Raw genomic sequence first — 21,210 nt, 5'->3', positions numbered from 1 at the left:
ACATTCCGCCCTGCAGTAATGGCTGGTCTTTAACTCTACTTTTCTAAAAATCTGCTTTAGCAACCCCTCCTTTTCCCACCTGACCATTTCTGCCGAAGTGGGTCTCCCCATCTGAGCCAGAGCCCTGAGTAGGGCTAGAAGTGAGTAGTACACACTGGGCTGAGGAATACTTTCATAAGGCTGATATTTCTTAGACATTGCCTGGGGTTTCAGCAGAAGGCTGGAAGGAGAGACGGGTACAACGGCACACGCCTGTGATCCTGGCTACACAGGAGACTAAAGCAGGAGGATCACAGGAGAGGAGTGATGTTTCTCTTAGGAAGGCTGGACAGCAGGTGAACCAAGTGGAATTGCTCTAACTTGTGAATCACTATTCCCACTAATACTAAGGATTACAAGAGACAAAGTTTTCTGGCTAAAGGACTATCCTTTCTTACCAACTCTGGATGGATTTGCACCCCTGGATTCTGAGGACTGGAATGGAATGACCTCAGGACTCTATCGCCTTTCTTTGTAGGAAAATCTGGGTTTCTGTGAATCCATATTACTTCTGAATTTGTAAGCATAGAGCAGATAAACTCTCTGCCCACTGGGTGTATGTTCTTGTGAAATTTGGATCTTTGTGGGTGTTGAAATAAGGCTGCAGGATGCCCATGTTCTGCTGCCAATGTCCTAGTCCTCTGTTCCCTGTCCCATATAGAAGGCTCAACTACCTCTCCTTGCTCACCTGTCTGTTGGGTGTCTGTGATCTGCCTTCACTGGGTGACCTGGACTGATGGCGCTCTGGGGAGTCCCAGTCAGCCTGAGTCCCTCGCTCCTCGGAATTGCAACGGGAGACATCAGGAGAGAGAAGATGCTTTCGCTCTTTGGATCGTCCTCGCTCCCTGCCCCCTGAGCGATGGGTGTCAGACTTGTGGCCTGTGAGAGGTGATAAAAACAACTGGTTATAGCTCAGCTACTTCTGACTGCTGAAGGTAAACTCACCAGGTATGGCATCCCAACTTGGAATTAGGCAGTCTTATGAACTGCATGTGTGTGTTCTGCAAAATTCAGTGTGGAATCCTAATTCCAAATCAAATGGTTTAGGAGATGAGGTCTCTGAGAGATATTAGGTTGTGAAGGTGGAGCACTTTTGATGAGATAAATGTCCAGAGACAAGAGCTGGCTTCATCTCTGCTCTCCATCATGAGAGAATACTCTGGGAAGATGGCTATCTGCAAACAAGGAAGAGGGACCTCGCCAAACACCAGGTCTTTTGTTACCTTGAACTTTGATTTCGCAGCTTTTCACTTAAGCAACCTAATGTCTCTCACTTAATCATACCATACTTAAAAGATGGCAGTCTTTCATAGAAGCCTGAACTAAGACAGGTCCCTAAAGAATCTTGACTTCTCTAGGAATCTTGTCAATGGATGATCTGGAAGGAAAGAGGGAGAGAAAAGCTAGAAAATTACCCTTTTGTGAGAAGGTAAGTCTGCAAGTTGCCACTAGAAAGATATGTCAAAGAATGTGACTCTTCCGTTTATGTTAGACACAATAAAGTCAGACTCCTTGCCAAGCATATGGCTCAGAATTCTCTGTCCTATGCATGGGTGTGTAGGTTTGGGGAGGGAAGATGACACCAAGCAGAACGGAATTACGAAATTTCTAAATAAAATAATGGCACTTAATGTATTCCCATGGTGAGAACTACAGGACTGAAGTTAAAGGAGCTCATTCTAGTCCCAACTCTGTCATTTACTAGCCTTGTGATATGGGGCAGACACTGACTTTTAACTTCCATTCCTTCATCTAGTGAAATAGGTTGAAACAGACTAATGGTTTTCTAAACTTTTAAAAAATTTATATCACTATAACCCTTTTTTCCTAGGGAAAAAAGCTTAAGTGAAACCCAAATATATAATACAATTCCAGGAAAAATCCTATCTGAGTTGAAGTGTAGTTGGTGGCAGAAGCTCAGTACCTTCTTTCAAGGGACCTCTAAAACATTCCTAAGAAATCTCAATGGTTTTGTAGAAGGCTACTCGAATATCTCAGTTCCATTGATTGTATCAGTTCTATACTCCAGAAGGAGAAAATTATGTCAGCATTTGTGATGAATACAGGTTCTTGAGCTTTTGTATGATATTAGTCAAATATAGGAAACCCCTACAGTAAAAAGCATTCTTTGCTCGCTTTCTTAAACCCTTGTCTTTATCTAGTTTCTGTTCCAGTCATCTTCGCTCTTTGCCAGAATAAGTGTATTAGGGTAGGAGTCCACTGCCCAGCCAGTTGTCTGCAATGAGGTAGACCCTAAAGACCACCTTACCTGGGGCTGGGGATTTAGCTCAGCGGCAAAAGCGCCTGCCTGGCAAGCACAAGGTCGTGAGTTTGGTTCCCGGTACCGGAGAAAAACCAAAAAAAAAAAAAAAGACCACCTTACCTGAGTCTGAGTTCAGGCGGTGGGCCGACAACCGCAGGGAAGAGTGGTAACTCCGGCGTCGAGACTTGTACGTATTTTCACTGCTTCGCTCCATGGAGAATTCCTCCAACCACGAGGAATTTGAACGCTTATCCCGAATGGTAGAAAATGAACGTCTCATGGAGCTAGGGTCTGTCACCACCTAGAAATGGGAGCCCCCAGAGGAATATAGATTTTGGATTAATTATTTCTAAAAGTGCTGAGGTGGGACTGAGACTTCTGAGAACTGCAAATTGGAACGCTGGGAAGTAGTAATCACTCTTGAATTCCTGTGTTCAGACCTTAGCTAGAGAGGCTGATCTAAAAGTGACCTCATATTATGTTAACATAGTCACTGAAACTGGCCTATGATCTTCTCTTTGTGCTCAAGGATGCTAAGATCTGAGTGTACTAGGGCAAAGTCATGCAGAACGCAGGCAGGCATTGTGCGAATGTCCCACAGAGCCATCTACCATAGGGGCTCAGTCAGAACTTGCTGCAAATACTGAGCCACTTGGAAAGATTTGAGGGCAGTTGTCAAAAAGGCTACACTATGAAGGATGCATAGCTTTGCCCTTAATGTTTTCCCCTCTTACCTATGAAGGCCCTGCCCACCAACATTATAGGCCAGGAGAGCTTGCAATTTGACAACTACTAAGACTGCATCACTCTCCTTCACCATTAGTCTTACCCTGCCCCACCTTAAACTCTGGCATTTGGATTTGCCACAGATGTTAAAACAGATCGACAAAAACTTCTTGTCTCTGTCAAAACCTGATGTAAGACAGACAGACAAAAAGAAGCCAGGAAAACAGACAAAGAAATGAGGCATGGCCTGCATTGGTTAAGACAGTCCTTACATAGAGTTGTGTGCATACATAACTGCGTAAATCCTAGAGGAGTCAGAAAAGGAGAAAAGGACAGGAAAGTATGCAGAAAATCCTGGAAAATATTCTTTGCTTGGCTGGTTCAGTCTTGAGAATGCTTAATCCAGCAAGAGGGAGTTTATGGCATGGTGTTGACTTAGCCTACTGAGGGCAAGGATTCACCAAAAACACACTGGAGAGAAGTGCGCTCTATCACAGAAGGGCTACAATTAGGTTTTGTTTATAGTGAAAGACTGAGGGAAAGTCGAGGGCTCACCTGAAAATATTGAGTAACCCACCTACAAAAGCCCAGGATGCCACTGCATGAGGTAAGTGGTGGTTGCTTTTTACCTGGGGATCCATAGTCAGACGTGGCATAGAGGATGCCCTCCCAGATCCCGCATGCTCCTGGGTATCCGAAGGAAGGTAGATGCCATGGTTAGAGGACTGCACGCTTTTTAATTCACTAACCTCTGGCTCCTGGAAATAAACACACAGCCAAGCTTGTGGAACTTGGTTCCATCTCATTATTTCTCACCTCCAGTGGACGATTCTACCTTCTCAAGAATGGCTCTCAAAAGGGGCACTGGCATCTTCAGGGTCTCAGGTATATGTGTATATATGTATAGGTTTTTGAGTACATGTGTGGTATACCAGATGTCCCAAATAGAGAGCTCTATCTGGGGTTGGGAAGTGAAAGGCGCCTTTTCTGGTCAAATACCTTTGTATTTACTAAGCAGTGCTTTCAGATATTATAGCTTTATGAAACAATCATTTTTGGTAATAGCACATTTTAGATCGGAGGTTTACTTTCTGAGAGATCTTTATGTTTGGTTTGCTATTTCAATCTGAAGAAGGCTTGTATGTGTTAAATAGGAACCAGGGTTACAAAGGAAATCACTTATTATCTGATACCAAATTTATCTTCTCAAACTTTAAGATGCATGACTTTATTAGGTAAGAGTTTTTTTTAAATTATTGAAATCATCCAAAAATGTTGTGGGTGGCCGGCATCTGTCAAGATATTCCAGACTTGCACAGTCCAATAGAAATATAATACAAACCACTTACATAATTTAAAATTTCTAGTAACCACAGTTTTAGGAACATATTTTATTTAACCCAATATATCCAAATATTATCAGGGTAAATACAAAAATTAATAGGATATTTTACATTTTATTTGAACTCATCACATCTCAAGTGCTAAAAAGCCACTAATGTCTACTATATTGGACAGTGTCCCTGTTAGAGGGCTGCATGGGAAACTAAGTTTCCACCAAACTCCTTTGTTATTTTCTTTGTTAAAGAATGTCAGTTTGGAAGTTGTACATAGTCTACAAAGATAGCTAGTGCCACCACATAAATAATGGAGCTGACTTGGAGATTTGGACATGGGCCACCCAACAAAGAAATTTAAGAATATCTTGGGTATCTAGAGATTGTACTAGCAAATAGCTATTTTGTATTTAGGAAATGATGCCCTGGAAATGGTTGTATGAGTAGGTATTGCCCAAAGGAAAGGTTGTCTGGGACAACCCACTCAGCCTTCATACCCTTTAGCTGTGTGGCTCTGATGTGCATGAGAGGAGTGCCTTCCCAGGATGTGATGTGTGTGTTGAGGAAGTTATAGTGCTTGCAGTCAAAGCTTTCTATGGCACACAGTTCTGACTCCAAACAGACGAAGTAACAACACTGCAGTCTACAGGTGTCAAAGGTGGTGTGAGACGCACACTCCATATGCACATACACAAACCATGGCCACACCTCAGGATATGGAGCAGGGATCCTGAGGGGCCTGGAGAAGTACACAGTGGTGAGTGTGTAGCACGGCTAAGACCTGAACTAAATTACGGACACCAGCACTGACAACAAGATGAACACATATCCAAAAGCCCTGGCACTAGAGCTCAGCCTTGGGGAACCTGCAGAAATGATGAGGTAATAAAACGTCTCCCTGGGGGGCAGGAAAGAACATATTACTGAGATTTTTTCTTTCTCACCAGACACATCACCAGGCAAACAAGCTGTAAAATTCAGAGAAGCCCTTTTAGGAATCAAACTATCTGTAGCTATTAGTCCCTAGGCATTGGTGCTAAGTTCCTCAGATGGGAAGGCAGGGAATTACTCCAAGAAATCCTACCCACCTCACCAAGAATATCCTCAGGCAATCGGTTATGCACCAGCAGTGTCTGGCTTAGCTTTCTCCCCAACAAAATCATACATGCTTCTCTGCCTCAGCAATCACAGGAGACACAGTATCCACTTGAGCTATGAAGGTGTTTTCCCTCTCTAAGAGGTACCCATTCCATCACACACACCCTATCAAAGCAGGCCACACTCACTCTATAATATCCATTTGAGATGGCTCTGGGGTATATAGTAGTAGTGGGAGGGACTGGCAGGGAAATGAAGGGAACAGAAGAACCGCAGATGAATCAAAGTGATGTGGAACTCACTTAGTGCTAGCTATCTACACAGACATTTACAAAGATTGTTTTGTCTTTTTTTTCTCTGATCTAATTAAGTTTGAGAGGGAACTTGAGCTCAGGGCTCCTGAACTATGAATTATAGTAAAATAGATCAGCTTTAGGAATCACAGTTTTAGCTCTGTATTAGCATAACCAAAATTTTAATTTTCCCTCTTTTTTTCAAGCTTTAACTTGATTTAATAGACTTCTCAGAAATTTCACTACCTATGGTAATTTAAAAAGAACTCATTTTGGGCTCAGGAAAATGACTTTAAGGGCCTGTTAGAGTGTATCTGACATTGCAGAATTTTGCCTGAATCTACAGAGAGCAAAGGTGGTCTTCTGTACCGACTAGCAGCCAGTTAGTTACTGTAGCAGATGGTGTGACTGAGTGCTAGAGGAGGCAGGCTTCCCTAAGGAAAGGCCGGGGCCAATCTGCGTCCCTACAAGCAGCCCCTGGTATGCCATGCTGCATGGCTGATGCCACTCAATCTATGAGGATTTATCTTAAAGCTTCCTGTCAAAGATTTTATACATGACTTCTGCTCCTACATTTGATGCCTAAGGACATAAACTAAAAGGACTTGGCCTGAAGAGGTATAAGTAATTGCAGAAGGGAAGTGGTTCTTGGTTAGTAAAACCTTGAGGGTAAATATTCTCAGGGAACATGAGAAACTGTACTACATAAGGGGCAAAGACAGAAAATTTCTAGGGTAAGTGGCATAAAAGGTTTCCCTGACCAGTGATGGCTATGGAATAAAATTTGAAACTAAGTATGAGAGGAATTAGGAAACCAAGGAAGTATTTGCAAGACCATATAACTCATTCATTCACCAGAGATTGCTGTTCCTGGAATTGTCCATCATCGGCTGGGTCCATACAAGCCAACTGGAATATTTCCTGAGGGGAGAGTGGACTCATGGAAGGATATCCACTCCGGCCACTCCTGAAAAGCAATGCCAAATTCAGAGAAAATGAGAGTCACAGAGAGAAACAGTCATGTCATAACTTCCTCTAACCATTCCCATCCCAAACAAGACCTCCATCCCAGCAAGGGCAGCATCCTCTACGTTCAGTTGGCCTGGTAACTTACAGGTCGCTGACCCTAAATAGAAGCTTTAAAAGTAAATATTGAGAAACTGATGTTTTCAACTTGCATTTGCAGTCATTCATTATTCTGCTGGTGACTAACATATCTACGACAAATGACATCATTTGTCACACTCATCCAAAGGGAAGACCAATGCTAGATTGTAAATCTGCTTCTGTTGAGATTCCCCATTGGCCAAAAATGTGATAGTATAAGCAATGAACAGCTTGTTTAACAATTAATCAGCCTTGGTCTATAAAATTTTTTCCCACAGTCTCAGTAATATGGTCCTAACATGCCAATAACATCCCTGTGCCAAACTCAACTCAACCCAATTCAACTCCATGAACATTTACTGAAGGACTACTCTGTGCTAGACATTGGGTCTATTCGTTTATGACCTGGGGGATGATTTCAGAGATGATGCTGGGGAGGTGTAAACCTCTGGGTTGATGACTATGTCAGAGGAAATTTAAAATAGTGATGAGGTAATAGATCCAGCATGAAGTCTCTCAAATGTTTAGAGAGCTCAAAATGAAAGTATGAAGAGCTGTCACAGAGTGGTATCATTAAACCACTGTTTGGTACTTTCAGATGCTCTTAGACAGTCAGATCTACTGGGTTTATTAGAAGAAAAAGAGGCCTGACCTTTTCTGCGAATTTGGCATCTGTCGGCCTTTCTGCCATCAGTACAGTAACAACTACCATGTATCTGATCGAGAATGCAGAGTGAGCTCCTGGATCATGGGAAGAGGGTCAAGCTAAAGTCTAGGAAGCAGCTCTATCAGAGGTGATATATATCTGGGAGGAGATGTGACACAATCTCTCCCTGCGTCAGCCTAGAGAAAGTCATTTCACGGTGGAGTCTACTAAGTATAACTCTGCATCTAATAGAAAATTGGGAACATGAACAAGGATTTCTGGTTACTTAAAAAATAATCCATAGGTGCAGTCTTATTTAATGTCACAGGGAAAGATGAAAATACCAATTACCCAATCTGTCTCTGCTGCCTGTGAGGGCTTTAGTTGAATTGCCACAACTGCTATGGAGTCATCTGATACTTAAGTGAATTTTTTATTGTCAGTCTCTCCTTGATGTACCCTCTCCTAAAATCAACTGGGAATGAGATGAGTGCTGCAAATACAGTACAAGAAATGGGTTCCCCTTTCTTCTATGGAGAATAACTAGAATCTTCAGTAGGTGGAAAAGACCCATTATAGTTTGAATGTGTTTCCTAAAAAGTTCATGTGTTGGCAATCATTCATAAGGTTATAATATTAATGGAATTTGAAGGTGGGGCCCTTATGATTTGATAAGGTCCTGAGGGAGTGCATAATGGTGGTAGTGACTGTATAAGGAGAGGGAGAGAGACCTGAGCTAGCAAGCTTCCTGTCTCACTGAGCAATGCCCTATACCATAATACAATCCAGCAAGAAGGTCCTTACCAGGCTCTTGGACTTCCCAGCCTCCAGAAATGAGAGTCAAATCAAATTCTACTCCTCATAAACTCAGATATTTTGTTATAACAACATAAAACAGACTGATAAGACTCAGAATCACCAAACAACTCCAAAGAGTTGAAATAATTTGCACCCAGAGTGACATCCTGTTTTAGAAACCTTGTCAGGCTTTTATTGCTTTTAGGATACAGTCCAGAATCCAGCACATGGCCTCTCTCATCATCTGACCACTGTCTCACCAATTCCTCAGGTATCACTTTACCTTTTCTTCCCAGAATTTTGCATACTCATCTCTTTCAGTTTGTTAAATATGCCAGGCTTTTTCTTTGTGGTCAAAAGTTCAATACCGGCTATTCCCAGAGAGCAGGATGCTTCTCTCCAACTCCCTTGTCTTCTGTAAGCTCTTTTCATGTAACATCAAATTTCTTCCCAAAAGTCTAAAAAAATTCTTAAATTTCTTCCCCAAAATCTCTTACTCCCACACTGGACAGATTTCTCTCTTACTACCACTCATATCATTTTACATTTATTTTTTTTCTAGAACTTATTATAACCCATTAAACCACTGCAAATGACAAGTTGTCTTCTTTCCTTTGTAATGTCTGGCTTTGTACTAGGTAGGTGCACGCTCTGGAGAGGGGGCAGGTTCTGCCTACCATGCTCACTATGGCAGCCTTAGAGCTACCTCTATGTAAACAATGGTTGTTCTAGACACACAGAATCCCAAGAATTCAGCCTGCTGTTCCACCCCCAAATTCAGGCTATGACATGAAGGTCACCTCCGAATCTTCCTTCTTCTTTACTCCATGTAGGCAACCAATCACCAGATCCAATCTGTATCTTTTCTGCCTGTCTCTTCTCATTTCTATCCTGTTAGTCCAGGCCACTGTCATTTACACAATTGCAGTGACACGGTAAACAGTATTCTTGTCCCTACAATTGTTCCCCCACAATCCATTAAGTCTAAACAGATTTCATGAAAAGATTTTGAAAAGAGTGACAAATCTGATCTGTCACTCTGAAACATAAAATCCCGTTATCCTAAGATAAAATCTAACTTCTTTATCTTGCTTATAGTCCCAGCCCAAGTAGCTCTCCAACCTATCCCACAAACTCTCCTGCTACAAATATGCTATACAAATTTAAGTTCCTTAAACTTACTCTACTCTATCACCTCCCTTTAAGAGCTTGCCTCCAAGTCTAACTTGCACGTTATTTTCTCAGAGATTCTCCTCAAACCCTAAAACTAGGTGAGTGGCTTCCACTACATGGGATCACCATAGGCTACCCTTTCACATTTTAATCCATGTCACTCTTGCAACTTCTATGTCCAAATCTGCCTCAATGGGAACTGTCTGTAATCATGTTTACTGGTTTATCTACAGTCCCCAAGGCAGTGCTTAGGCCATGTGGGGTCATACTGGTAAAATAAATAAATAAGTGAATTGGTAAACATGGAAGAGAAGCTTGAGTGAACCCATGATGTCAGTTGATTTAGATGGCAAATTCCAAGTCTGCTTTCTACTAGCTTGGCTTTAGACAGCTTGTTTACCTCCCAGTTTCCATCTCTTCATTTGTAAAAATGGGGATATTATATACCTCCAGGGTATAGTGGCCTCTGTAATAAGAATCAAGTGAGATCAAGAAAATAGTGTATCTACAAGTATAAACCTCAGGGAAAGATTTCAGTAACTATGGATTCTTTCCCCTTTTGCACTTAGCAGTCACGGCACCCATGAAGAAGTTTATATCTTCTAGCAGAACACTAGAATGATTTGGAAGTGATAACCAAGAATTTAAGAAATGGTTTTTCTTCACAAGAGAACTACAGCTAAGATGCTAGTACATGAAAACAAAAGGCAAGATCGTTTTCCTACTGCTGTTTCACAGTGATCACTTCTCTAAAGCAGGCTGAAATACTAAATATGCTTAGTTTGCTTTTTCTTACCCATACTGACTAATTATTTTGAGATACTCAACCTCAAGAGAAAAATCATTCATCTCAGAGTATAATTTCTTGGGCAATTTTAGGCAGTGAACTCCTGAGCCTGCACAGTGGCCTGGGTGGCAGAATGAAGCAAGAGGGCTGTGGAGCCTTTGGTTGTACTCACAGGCCTGAAACAGGGTCCTGCTGGAGATAAGGTAGGGCTTTGGCATTAGCAATGATCTCCTGAGGCAGAGATGAGGGCTCCATACGCTGGAACATGGGTGCATTTTTCTGTATAAAAAGAAAATTGCCATGACTTTGTAGGGCCTGCCGTGGAGAAAATACAGCTTACTCAGTTCTAAACATAAATAATACCTTGTTTGGCTAGTTTAGTCTTTGATCTACTTGGTTTATACTCCACATCACTAGAAAGTTCTTGGGACCCTGCACCCCCTACCACACTTGCAGAACACTGTCCTTCAGGAATGTGGAGCCTGGCCCCTTGGGAGTCCACATGACTCCTTGTGATCCACCCACCCACAGGATACTGTCATGGAGTTTCACCTGTTCCTCCAGCTGCTGCCTCTGCTTCTTTACTTTACTCTGTTTGTAGTAGTCCATGATCATCATTGCTGCATAGATTTTGCCCACAGTCAGGTCGGAGGCTAAAAACACAAATGGGGCTTGGTGGTGAACAAGGAGAAGACAGGTGGGAGGGAACAGGGACACCTCACAAGCTGTGTTATCCATTCTCTGAAGGAGGTGTGCACCCTCGGTCACCCACTCATCCAGTATGTATTGAGACTCTGAAGACACAAAATGAAAAGGCCCTAAATCTGTCCTCAAGTAGTTTATGTATCCACGCAGTGATGATGAGGATAACAATACTGACAGCAAGCAACACACTCTCTACCATTCCAGATGTCTGTATATAAGTAATAAAACCTTCTTCCTAACTGCATGAGGGTTTGCTAAACAGTATTGTGTAGAAGGAAGGAGCTATGCACCCAGAAAGTTTCACTCACAATCACAGTGACCGATCCTAAAAAACTGTTTTCAATTAATCATCAGAGACATAAAAAGTTCCCTAAGGAACTTAGGGAACCTGAGTTCCCTAAGGCTGAAGGAGCGACCTTCTTTCATCTCCTTGATTAGCCCAGGTTCTCCAAAAGATGTAGCCTTGGCATGCTGAGTTAGTGACAGGGACACTCGGGAGGAGACCCCACACCTTTGGGCATGGGCACAAGCAGATCCAGCATCTTCTGGGACAGGTGAGGCCAGATGGCTAAGGTCTCCTTTTGTAGCTCCGAGTCTAGCTGCTGCCTGTCTGCGCCACCTAGAATAAAATACGTTATTAATAAATAAATTGGAAGTGAGATAGAAATAACATGGGCTGAGCGAGTAGGTGGGGGCAGGAGCTGAATCAGCATGGCACCTCATATTCTGAGAGGAAATCCTGGCACTTAGTGACAGTGGATCTTGCAGTACCAGGTCTTCCTGCTGAGAAAGCAGAACACACTTTGGCTCCCATTTTGAGCAACTACGGCATATTGTGCCATAGATCTGAGGTCCTGAAACCAAGATCAACTTCCTCATTGATTCTAAAAGCCTCTGTGGTGCCCAGTGTATCTGAAGGGAAAATAAAAGTTGCCACAAGTAAGCCTTCTCTGCCCTGTTATAGTGCACATATCATCCTTTCAGCTGCCCTAACTCCATAGTCTGAGTAACCTGATTTTAAAAAAGATTTGAATCAGGTAAGAGAGGGCAGGCTGAAGGTCTGTCTAGAAGGAGTAAACCTTTTATCTCCTAGATCACTGAATTAGCAAACAGGATGAGCAAAAGTATGGTGCACCTGCTGCAGAAGGCTTCTCAGATCTTAGAGAAAAGATGTCACATAGGAAAAAATGACAATATTAAATAAATATTCAATGAACAATTATTCTAGTATGCCTCCTATATGCCACATGTGGACTCATCACTGTTAAAACTGGAAAGAGGCTCAGAGATGATCAAGCTATTTCTTTATCCACAGGAAAATGGTAAGGATGAGTATTACTAAGCCTGAGAGGTTATTCCAGGACCCTGATATTTGATCTCCAGGTCACTGCACCATTGTTTCCTTGGCTGGCTGCATGATGATCCAAACAGCTCTGTCCTCTCCCATCCTGCACAGGTTGTTTCATAAAGCCTCCCTTTACCTTTCCTTTTCCCCTTCCTGAGCTGACCTTTGGCAATTTTAATGTCCAGAGCTGTCCGGATCAGAGCCATAAGCGTGGAGGTGAAGTGGACTGTCATATCCTCAGCTACGGGCATGTTCATCAGGACCAATCTCTGTGTGAAAGAGAAAAAAGAAACAGCAGGCAAAAAAAAAAAAAAAAAAAAATCGAGAGATACCTTGGTGAGAAGGGAAGAAAAGTTCAGAGGTCAAATGCACAGACAAAAAAGAAGGGCAAGGATTCCCCACCCCCTGTCCCAGTCCTATTTCCCTGCTTCTCACCGAAGGCTCATTTGCTGCTATTTTTTCTAGGGAATGATGCCAAATTCCAAGAGAAGAGGGTTCCCTAATCATTCTGTAGAACTCCCTCATCAGGAGTCCCAAGAATATCTCTGATTGGGATAGGAAGTGATTTCTAAAAGACGTGACTCAGGGAAAGGAGTCAGCTCTGGGAGGTGGCTTCATTCCCTGTTTCAAAGCTGCATATTTCGACTTGTCCCATGAACACCCCAAACTTGATGGAAAGACAGTATGGGGTAGGGATTTTGCTTTGCTTCTCTGACTAGAATGATGCATCCTAGTGCCCCCTTTTTGAGTCTTTAAAAGGTGAAGTTTGCCAGCATATGATTGACATGCATAAGTCCAACTTATCCAAAGGATGAGGTGGAACAGGATGGACAGGGAAAGAGTGCAAACAGGCTTTAGGAGGAGGAAGAGGACACGGGGAGTGGGAAAGAGTGAGAAAAGAGGGCACAGGCAGGAGCAGAGTGGGCAGGCCCTATTCCCTTCACCCAGAGGAAGGGATCCAACTGAAATGGCCAAATCCACTTTCCAGAGAGTATCTTGCTTTTGGAATTCTTTACCTTTCTTCCCAATCCCTTATCCAGTTCTCCCACCAAACTTTATCCGAGAATTGCAAAGAATTCAGGGTCATATTCTAACACCTGGTGCTTTTGGACGTGGCCATCATGAGCAGAAAGGATACAAGCCCCTAAGCTGTGTGTGAGAAGCCCTACACTGGGGTGGGATGAAAGTCCCTAAATGGCCACGGTCTAGGGAAATGCTCTCTGGAGCAGTATAATTTGGAGGAAGCAGATGAATGGCCTCTGGCAGAACCACCAGCCTAGCAGGGAGGAGGTGTGGTATCTCTTTGCAAGGCAAGGTCTCTGATATTCAACTGAAACACCTTGCCTAGAGAGATTCCTCTTAGAGTGTAAGAGCAGTTTCTTGGTATCTGAGTTCCATCTCTCCCACTTTCTAAACTCTAAAAGAAGTGGCAATATCTGGGTCGAATGGGACCTATAATCCTAGTTTTTTGAGGAATCTCCACACTGATTTCTACAGTGGCTGTACCAGTCCACACTCCCACCAACAATGGAGAAGGGTTCCTTTTCCCCCTAGCATTTGTTATTGGTTGAGTTTTTGATGATAGCCATCCTTTCTGGGGTGAAATGGAATCTCAGTGTTGTTTTAATTTGCTTTTCTTGAATCACCAGTGATGCTGAACATTTTTTCATATATTTATTTGCCATTTATATGTCTTCATCTGAAAAGAATGTATTTATCTCAGATGCTCATTTTTGGATTGGGTCTTGGAATTTTGGGGTCTGATTTTTCTCAATTCTTTATAAGTTCTAAATAGAAGTCCTTTGAGGGACAGTTGGCTAAAACTTTTTTCCCAATTCATAGGTTTTCTCTTCACTCTGTTGGTAAATATATAATACTAGTTGATTATAAGCTCTGCTCTAATCTTTATAGAAACATTACACACTTTATTTGGATTATTCAATAAATGCACTGCCTTCTTTAAAAAACAGAAGTGGCAATATTACTGTGATATGTTCCTAAGTGAATGAAAGTGCTCTGGAGAGTTCTGGATCACCTAAACACCAGATGGGAATTATCAGTGACTATTGATAATGGGTGAGGTAAAATTAGGGCCTTAAAACTATGAGCAACTGAATAGCAGGTGACTCCCAATGTACAATAGTGCTGTAAGTGAGCCATAGGGAAGCACCCACAGCTGTGTTGTGCTAGGAGGGACAGGTAATGCTGAGTGCAATTTGCACCAATCAGCACCCTTTCTCTTGAGAGTATTTCCAAGAGAACTGGATAGCGGGGCAAGTGGGGAGGAAAGCTGCATGCCTGAACTTATCATGAAATTCAGGACACGTTTCTCTTTTGTCCTGGTTCCTCTTTTATGCTATGGGGAAAGAATTTTGTCCAGAGTTTTCTTCTCTCCTAAAAATTTCTCTTGGAACCATGTTTAAAGGAATTTGTGCATTATTTCCCTAATTTATCTGAGTGGAAATGTTTCTTTTACATAATCTCTGGTAGCTATTTTGTTGTAGGTTTCCTTCTTCCCCACATATCCTAAAGCCTTGGCCACCACTCTGCCTCCTCTAAAAGGAAACACACCATTAAAGTGCCTTTCCAGTAACCCACTCACAAGAAGCCACACGCTTACAGAAACACAGAGTGACACATAAAAAGCCCCGCGGTGAACAGTACTGCAAACCATTCCTGTGACCTTTATTGACTTGTGTGAACCTTTCTGACCCTCTGGTCTCATCATCTCCTTTTGCCTTATTTCCCTCCTCCACCTCCCCAGCATGGCTTCCTCCCATGTGCTAGCCTCCCCATGACTGGATCCCATTTCCTGTTGGTCTCTAGCCCAGAACAAAGGAAGGGGTGGTCTACCTTATATGCCACTTTGGAGGGACATCTCTTGCCGAGGCCTAGCGGTGGTGACATGAGAGTCAGCATTTCATACATCTCAGTGTAATGGATGCGGCCACTGCTCATGGGGGGAGTGGTAAGTCAGGGTGGGGGCAGGACAGGAGGGCGGCAGGGAAAGGAGAAGGAAGTTGGGAGAAGGATGCAGACAGGTAGGAAAGGAAAACAGGCATTCCCAGAGAGCCAAAACAAAATACATAATACAGAAATAGGAGAAGAAAAACAAAACAAAATGGACAAACAGGAAAAGAATAGGAAACCTGTTAATCAAGGCAAATCATACATGTGACTCCATCCTGGTATGGATTTATATCACGCCCCACACAGACCCGGGAACGCTGGTTGCAACCTTTGGTCCCTCTGACACCGTCAGAAGGCACTGATGGGGAACTCCACGTCTCCTTCCTGGTTAACGTTACCCTTGCTTTCCTGCTTCCTTCGGCTACCCCCAGAATAACGCAAGCTGATTTTCAATTCCCAGGGCTGTGCGTGAGCGGTATAAACCGGATAGACGGTGCTCCAGCCATGGGTAGGAATTTCTGGCCCCGACTGGTATTGGGGCACTGGCCTGGGAGTCAGACCTCGCTCCTCCCCTAAACCCACAGGCAGAACATCGTGTATCCCCCCTCTGGTGTGTGTGTAGCAGAAGGCGGCGGCAGCTGGCTTCGAAAGTGGTGGGCTGAGGTTGCTTGTCAGAGTCGGCCCGTTGCTTCCACCTGGCTCTGTGGACAACAGTGTTCTTTATTCCCCAGCATGCACCAGGTCGATGGCATGCTGGGGACAGAAGAAACTAAAACCAGGAGGAGGAAGAGCATCTTGCATGCCATGCTACCCTCCCCAGCTCTCCCACATGCGGCTGCAGGTTTCACCAGGGCGGAGTTTAAAGAGTCTCAGCAGAGGCAGCTGTTCAGCCTCCTGAGTATGGAATCACTGTATGACCACCCAAGCCAGCTCTGTCCATTGCCCAGGCAGGCGTCCTTCCTGCACCTATGTCTTCTTCCAGCCACCTGGGCAATGCTACGCCACAAGGAGCCCACACTTCCCTCCAGTGGCACCAGGTGAGGGCTCTCTGTCTAGCAGGCACAACCTCGGATGGGGGCTTGGTAGAGCCATTCAACATAGAAGGATCCCACAATATGGCAGAACTGGAAAAGGAATTCCTATGTGCCCCTGAACAGTGTCCTTGGTCTAACGAACAAAAAGTGACTTGGCAATTAGAAGTGCCTCCTCTGAACCATAATGACAAGACTCTAAGGGAAGGAATCTGCTTGGCAGCCCTTTGTCCTCAACTGATGCTATCCCACACTCTGAGAGCTAGCACATTCTCCAACATATCTCCAAAACTATGCCTTTTTATTTACTCTCACCTGTTACCTATTGTTTCCCCTCTTCTCTGTCCTACACCTCTTACAGTCACTTTTGGCCAAACTACCAGGGCCTGAGAGGCTGGGCAGAAGTGGAGACCACTAGAATTATGGTCTGATTCATTGTACATGGGATGACGATGCCAATAGCTAAAATGGAGCTTGTCTGTCTCCAATGATGAGAAAGCAGAACCTTGCTGGATTAAAATGATTATTGCATTCTCTGGAGGGAGAGGACCCTCTGACTAAATGTACAGACCCAGGTGGACTAGACTGTGTGTGTGTGTGTGTGTGTGTGTGTGTGTACACATATGTGTGTACATGTGAAGAAAAGTGAAAGAGATCAAATTGATTTTTATATTACGTCTTTAACTCTGCCTTCCTGACAAAATGTGCCCTGCTTCCTATTAACCGCTGCTGGTTCTGGGAGGGTTTGGACCTCTTTAAACTCAAAGGAAAGCAACATGAAGATCCCCTCATGTGGCACAGTGGTGGTGGAGCAGAGGACAGAGAGGAGGGGTTGATGCTGCATCCCACCGAGGGCATGACTGGGGGCTGGGAGGCAAACCTTGCAAGCCACCCTGTAGGGGCAGTTCTCTCCCAGGCCCAGAGGAGGCGAGATCACCCGCACTAATTTGTACATATCCTTATACGGGATCCTGCCGCTGTAAAGGAAGCAGAGGTGGGTTAATAGGATAATCAGAGAAGGATGGGGAAGAAATGAGAACTTGTCCCTAAACGGGCTGGCTGGGAAAGGTAAGAGCAGCTTCTTTCTCTGGGCTTAGCAAAGCCAGACCAGAAAAAAGCAAGTACTGGAGAATGATCATCTTGCTAAACTGTACTGTCCCAATTTTTCAGGAAGTGAGAGTCTGTTCAATGCCAAAAGACACTGCTTCACGCTCAGGAGCACCCTGTGATACCTATGTCACCCATGCCTGGCTAGAAGCAGCCACGTCCCTAGCTTTAGCTAGGCGTCTAAGAACAAACATCGCCAGTGTGCCTGTGACCACTGTCCAGTACTACATTGGCCTGCCATGGAGTGGACAGTGGAACTGTTTGCTCTTCACAGACACCCATTACAGACAGCTACTCAGACTGCCTATCAGGGGCAATGGAAGTCAATGTCTTTCTGCAGACTGTAAGAGACAAATTTCCCATTAGGCTAATTAGCAAGGAGCATAGTTGTCATGAGAGAATTAACGCGGCCTTGATTCCTTCAGTGATAGAGTTTCCTCAGTTCAGCTTGGGCAAGTTCTTCTCCACTCAGGGTGAGCCTGCTTGGATCTTTGTCCAGAAAGCAAACTGGGAGGGACCCCAGGTACACTCTCCTCATTCCATTCCTGCCATTCAGTATCCAAGTTGGACCCTGCCTGAATTCCAGAAAAAATGCGACCAACCCCTTCTCCCTTGAGCCTGCTGAGATTCCCAGCCTCTTGTGGACGGTACAGAATTAAATATTGATTCATGTTCAGTGGCCAAAGCATCTTCACTGTCAGGGTTCAGAATAAGGAATCCATGGCCAGGAATCTGCAGGTCTGAAACAGATCATGTTTCCACTGCAAAATTTAAATAAGGTGTCTGCACTCCCGAGCATCCAGTCCTCTCTGAGAGCTGCATCAAGGCAAGCGCCTTGCCCCAACTTTACTCTTTCTAGCCTTCTCTTGATTTGGGTGCTGATTCCTCGTCTTCTCTAAGATAGCAGCTCATCAGTACTTTCATGGCTCTCAGCTCTTCAGGGGAGGTAACTTATCCACATGTTCTTCTGGTTTGCTTCTTAGTGAGGTTAGGAAGTAGGTGAGTTGTTAGTGGATATACAGTGATGTTCTTTGCAATCTGTATCAGTCCTTATTTAGAAAACATTGGTTCACTGTATTTGTTTGTCCCTTCCAACGTTCTTTTTGCCACTGAAGCAAAATGAAATTCTGGCCAGCAGTTACAGTGATTGTCAAAGCAGACAGAAGAGGTTCTCCTTTGCCTTTTGCTCTTTTTTGCTTAGTTTGTGTCCCTGAGTCTCATGATTAGTCCTCATAGTACTGTTTCTTCACAGCAGCTGGACTGAATTAAGAGCAGCATGTTTACCACACACGGCACTTGGCCCCTAAGGCAATGAAAAACCGCAAGAAGCTGGGGTTTCTTAGAGCCAAGGAGAGCTGAGTGAGGCTAGGTGAACAATGACCGCCTCTCCTCACAGATGGCTTCTCTTAGGTGAGTCACTAGGCTCCCAATCCCAAGGCCATCCATGCTTTACAGATGCTGATTTGCTTCTTTCCAAGTTGCATTCTCAGGTGCTTATGGTCAGTTGCAGTACTAATAGCATCCATGATGTAATAGCATCCACATGATCTTCCCTTAAGGTAGGAAAGTATCATTGTCACTGCTCCACAGATGAGGAATCCCAGAGAAGTGACTCATCCTGGTCACAGACCTGATACAATGTAGGCCTGCCTGCATTCTCCAGTGACATATTGCCTGCTGCTTCCTAACAGCTATCTATGAAAAAGTGAGTCCAGAAAGTAAAAGGCTGCTGATTAGCCATTGTATCAGGAGGAGATTTAGATAACTCTGAGCTTTCAGGCATAAATAACTAGAGAGGTAGAGGAATTCTGGTTCACCCTTTCAGCCCAAAATTCAATTGCCTCACTGGAGGATAGATTTTGGGAAGCATCTCAGATTATAAAGGGGGTTCCAGGTGGAAGCAACGTGGTCCATTCCTGTGAAGGATGAGATTTCTTGTAGTATTTTCAGAGGGGGAGCAGAATGAATAGAATGGTAAGTTAAGACCCCAAAACCAAGATGGGTCAGAATTCTTTCTCTGAAGGAACCATTCATACAACTCTCACTCCATTTTCAACTGTAAAAACTAGAACTCTGCCTTTGTTTCAAAACAGGGGTCACCAAATTTTTCAACAGTAAACCTTTGATAATAAGATATTTCAATAGTATTTTCAAATTTGAGGATTTGAACCATCTTTGTTATAGCTACTCAGCTCTCTCTTGAAGTGTGAAAGAGCCATATACAATATACAAATGAATGGTTGTAGCCATATTCTAATAAAGCTTTACTTGCAAAACCAGACAGTGGGTCAAATTTAGCTCACGAGCAGTAGATTGCTAACCCCTGCTCTAAACACCAGAAGGCACATCACTTCAGACCTTCTGGATATAAAGGAGATAGTAAAGGCATGATCCCTGCCAATTCCTGCTATTTAATTCAGTTTCACGTAATAAAAATCTGCAAGTGTTTAGAGGAAGAGTTGTAAGAACATTTTGCTTGGTTTTTAAAATACAATCTCAAGTTATATTCAAACTGTATCTGTTGAGATGGATGACGGAGATAAAACACTAACATTACTGATCATGGTGGCCAGGTGTCCACTGGCCCAGAAAACCCTTATCAAATCCCCCTGGTGACTTAAGGGAATCCACTAACATTGGGAGGAAAATAAGAAAGAGATTACTGGAAGCTGCTCTGGGAGTGAACCCAAATAATCCAAGGTGAAGACTGTGTGATGAGATTGATAAAGAAAGGGTAAAAGCCTGTCACAGAAGGAAAGAGACAGTGAGGGAAGCAAAAGAGTAAGATTTTGATGACTGGGTTGATACCAGAGACTCTTCCACAGGCACAACCAGGAGGAGTTACCTATCCTTCTGTAACAGACGAGCATTTGGGTGGTTCCAGTTCCACCCTCTTCCCCAAGAACTCCAGAGGCATTTGATCTCTAGGTGTCCAAGAGGCTTACGCACCATGCTGCTCTGTCATATTCTGCCCAGACGCGGACAAACTCGTCCAAGTGGTGAGGTCCCAAGATGGAGGAATCCCGAGTCAGGTACTCAAAGTTGTCCATGATGACAGCCACAAACAGGTTGAGCATCTAAAGCACACAGAGGAAAGGAGGTGTTAAGGGAATGAGAAGCCTAAAGCAGAACCCAGGGAGCAAGACAACAGGCATCAAGGCAAATAAAAGATTTCAAAAGGCCATAAAGCTGAAGTTCCTAGCTAAAGCACCGCTAATTTGTACTGCACATTTCATTGTGTGGGCATTGTGATTTCATTTTTCTATGCCACTTCACATTTGCAGACCCCTCTACTTGTATTATCTGTTCAATTTATTTAATTGTTTTTGTGGTAGCGGAGAGAGCAGCAGCAGCTTTAACATTCTCAAAGTTTAGAGAAAGTCAAGGCCGACTAGGAACCTTCCCTCTACTGCCTCCTTCGCTCACCTTCGCTCCACAAGAGGGACCCAGAAGAGAGCTTGCGAGGTGTTCAGAGTGAGCCATGCCTGCCTCGGTGCTTAAAGCACAGAAGGCCTTCACTACATGTTGTCACTTGGGCCTTCTTAATACCTTGTGCAGTATTTAGAAGAGATTGTGATATATTGAGCTTTCATATGTTAAAAATGTTACAAATTCTGACAGGACACGTTTAACAGAAGGCAGAGGAGACAGCATGGATGACAAAGCACAGAAGTATGCAGGGGCAGGGGTCACAGGGGGACCTGGAGGGAGAGCAGAGCAGCTGAGGCCAAGTGTTAGATTTCAGAAGCATCTTCTCAGCCACACCAGAGTCTAGACCAAGATCAGCAACCTGGTCAGATAGCATATATGGTGGACCTTATGGATTGTACTGTCTCTGCTAAAAC

The 21,210-nt window shown here is 43.7% G+C and overlaps 1 protein-coding gene across 7 annotated transcripts in view; it reads right to left on the bottom strand.

Annotated features, from left to right (window-relative positions):
• Positions 1-21,210, bottom strand: part of Cacna1e (calcium channel, voltage-dependent, R type, alpha 1E subunit) — a 468,116-nt gene that overhangs the window by 9,331 nt on the left and 437,575 nt on the right. For 3 of the 7 annotated variants that reach the window (XM_005374993.2, XM_013521381.1, XM_013521387.1), the window contains 10 exons: positions 20,315-20,442; positions 15,171-15,267; positions 12,481-12,586; positions 11,484-11,591; positions 10,820-10,920; positions 10,440-10,546; positions 6,612-6,723; positions 3,658-3,786; positions 2,423-2,603; positions 728-918 (listed from right to left, as the gene is read on the bottom strand). In XM_005374993.2, the coding sequence (XP_005375050.1) occupies positions 728-918; positions 2,423-2,603; positions 3,658-3,786; positions 6,612-6,723; positions 10,440-10,546; positions 10,820-10,920; positions 11,484-11,591; positions 12,481-12,586; positions 15,171-15,267; positions 20,315-20,442 (1,260 nt within the window). Of the gene's footprint in view, positions 1-727; positions 919-2,422; positions 2,604-3,657; positions 3,787-6,611; positions 6,724-10,439; positions 10,547-10,819; positions 10,921-11,483; positions 11,592-12,480; positions 12,587-15,170; positions 15,268-17,138; positions 17,236-20,314; positions 20,443-21,210 lie in introns of all 7 variants that reach the window. The other 4 variants (XM_013521398.1, XM_013521405.1, XM_013521375.1 and 1 more) reach the window with 3 other exon arrangements.

Source organism: Chinchilla lanigera, unplaced genomic scaffold (assembly GCF_000276665.1).
Source record: "Chinchilla lanigera isolate Chin_1 unplaced genomic scaffold, ChiLan1.0 scaffold00005, whole genome shotgun sequence".
In the NCBI taxonomy this organism is placed as follows: Eukaryota; Metazoa; Chordata; class Mammalia; order Rodentia; family Chinchillidae; genus Chinchilla; species Chinchilla lanigera.
Note: the sequence above shows the minus strand (reverse complement) of the source record. Positions and strands in the feature narration are given on the sequence as shown.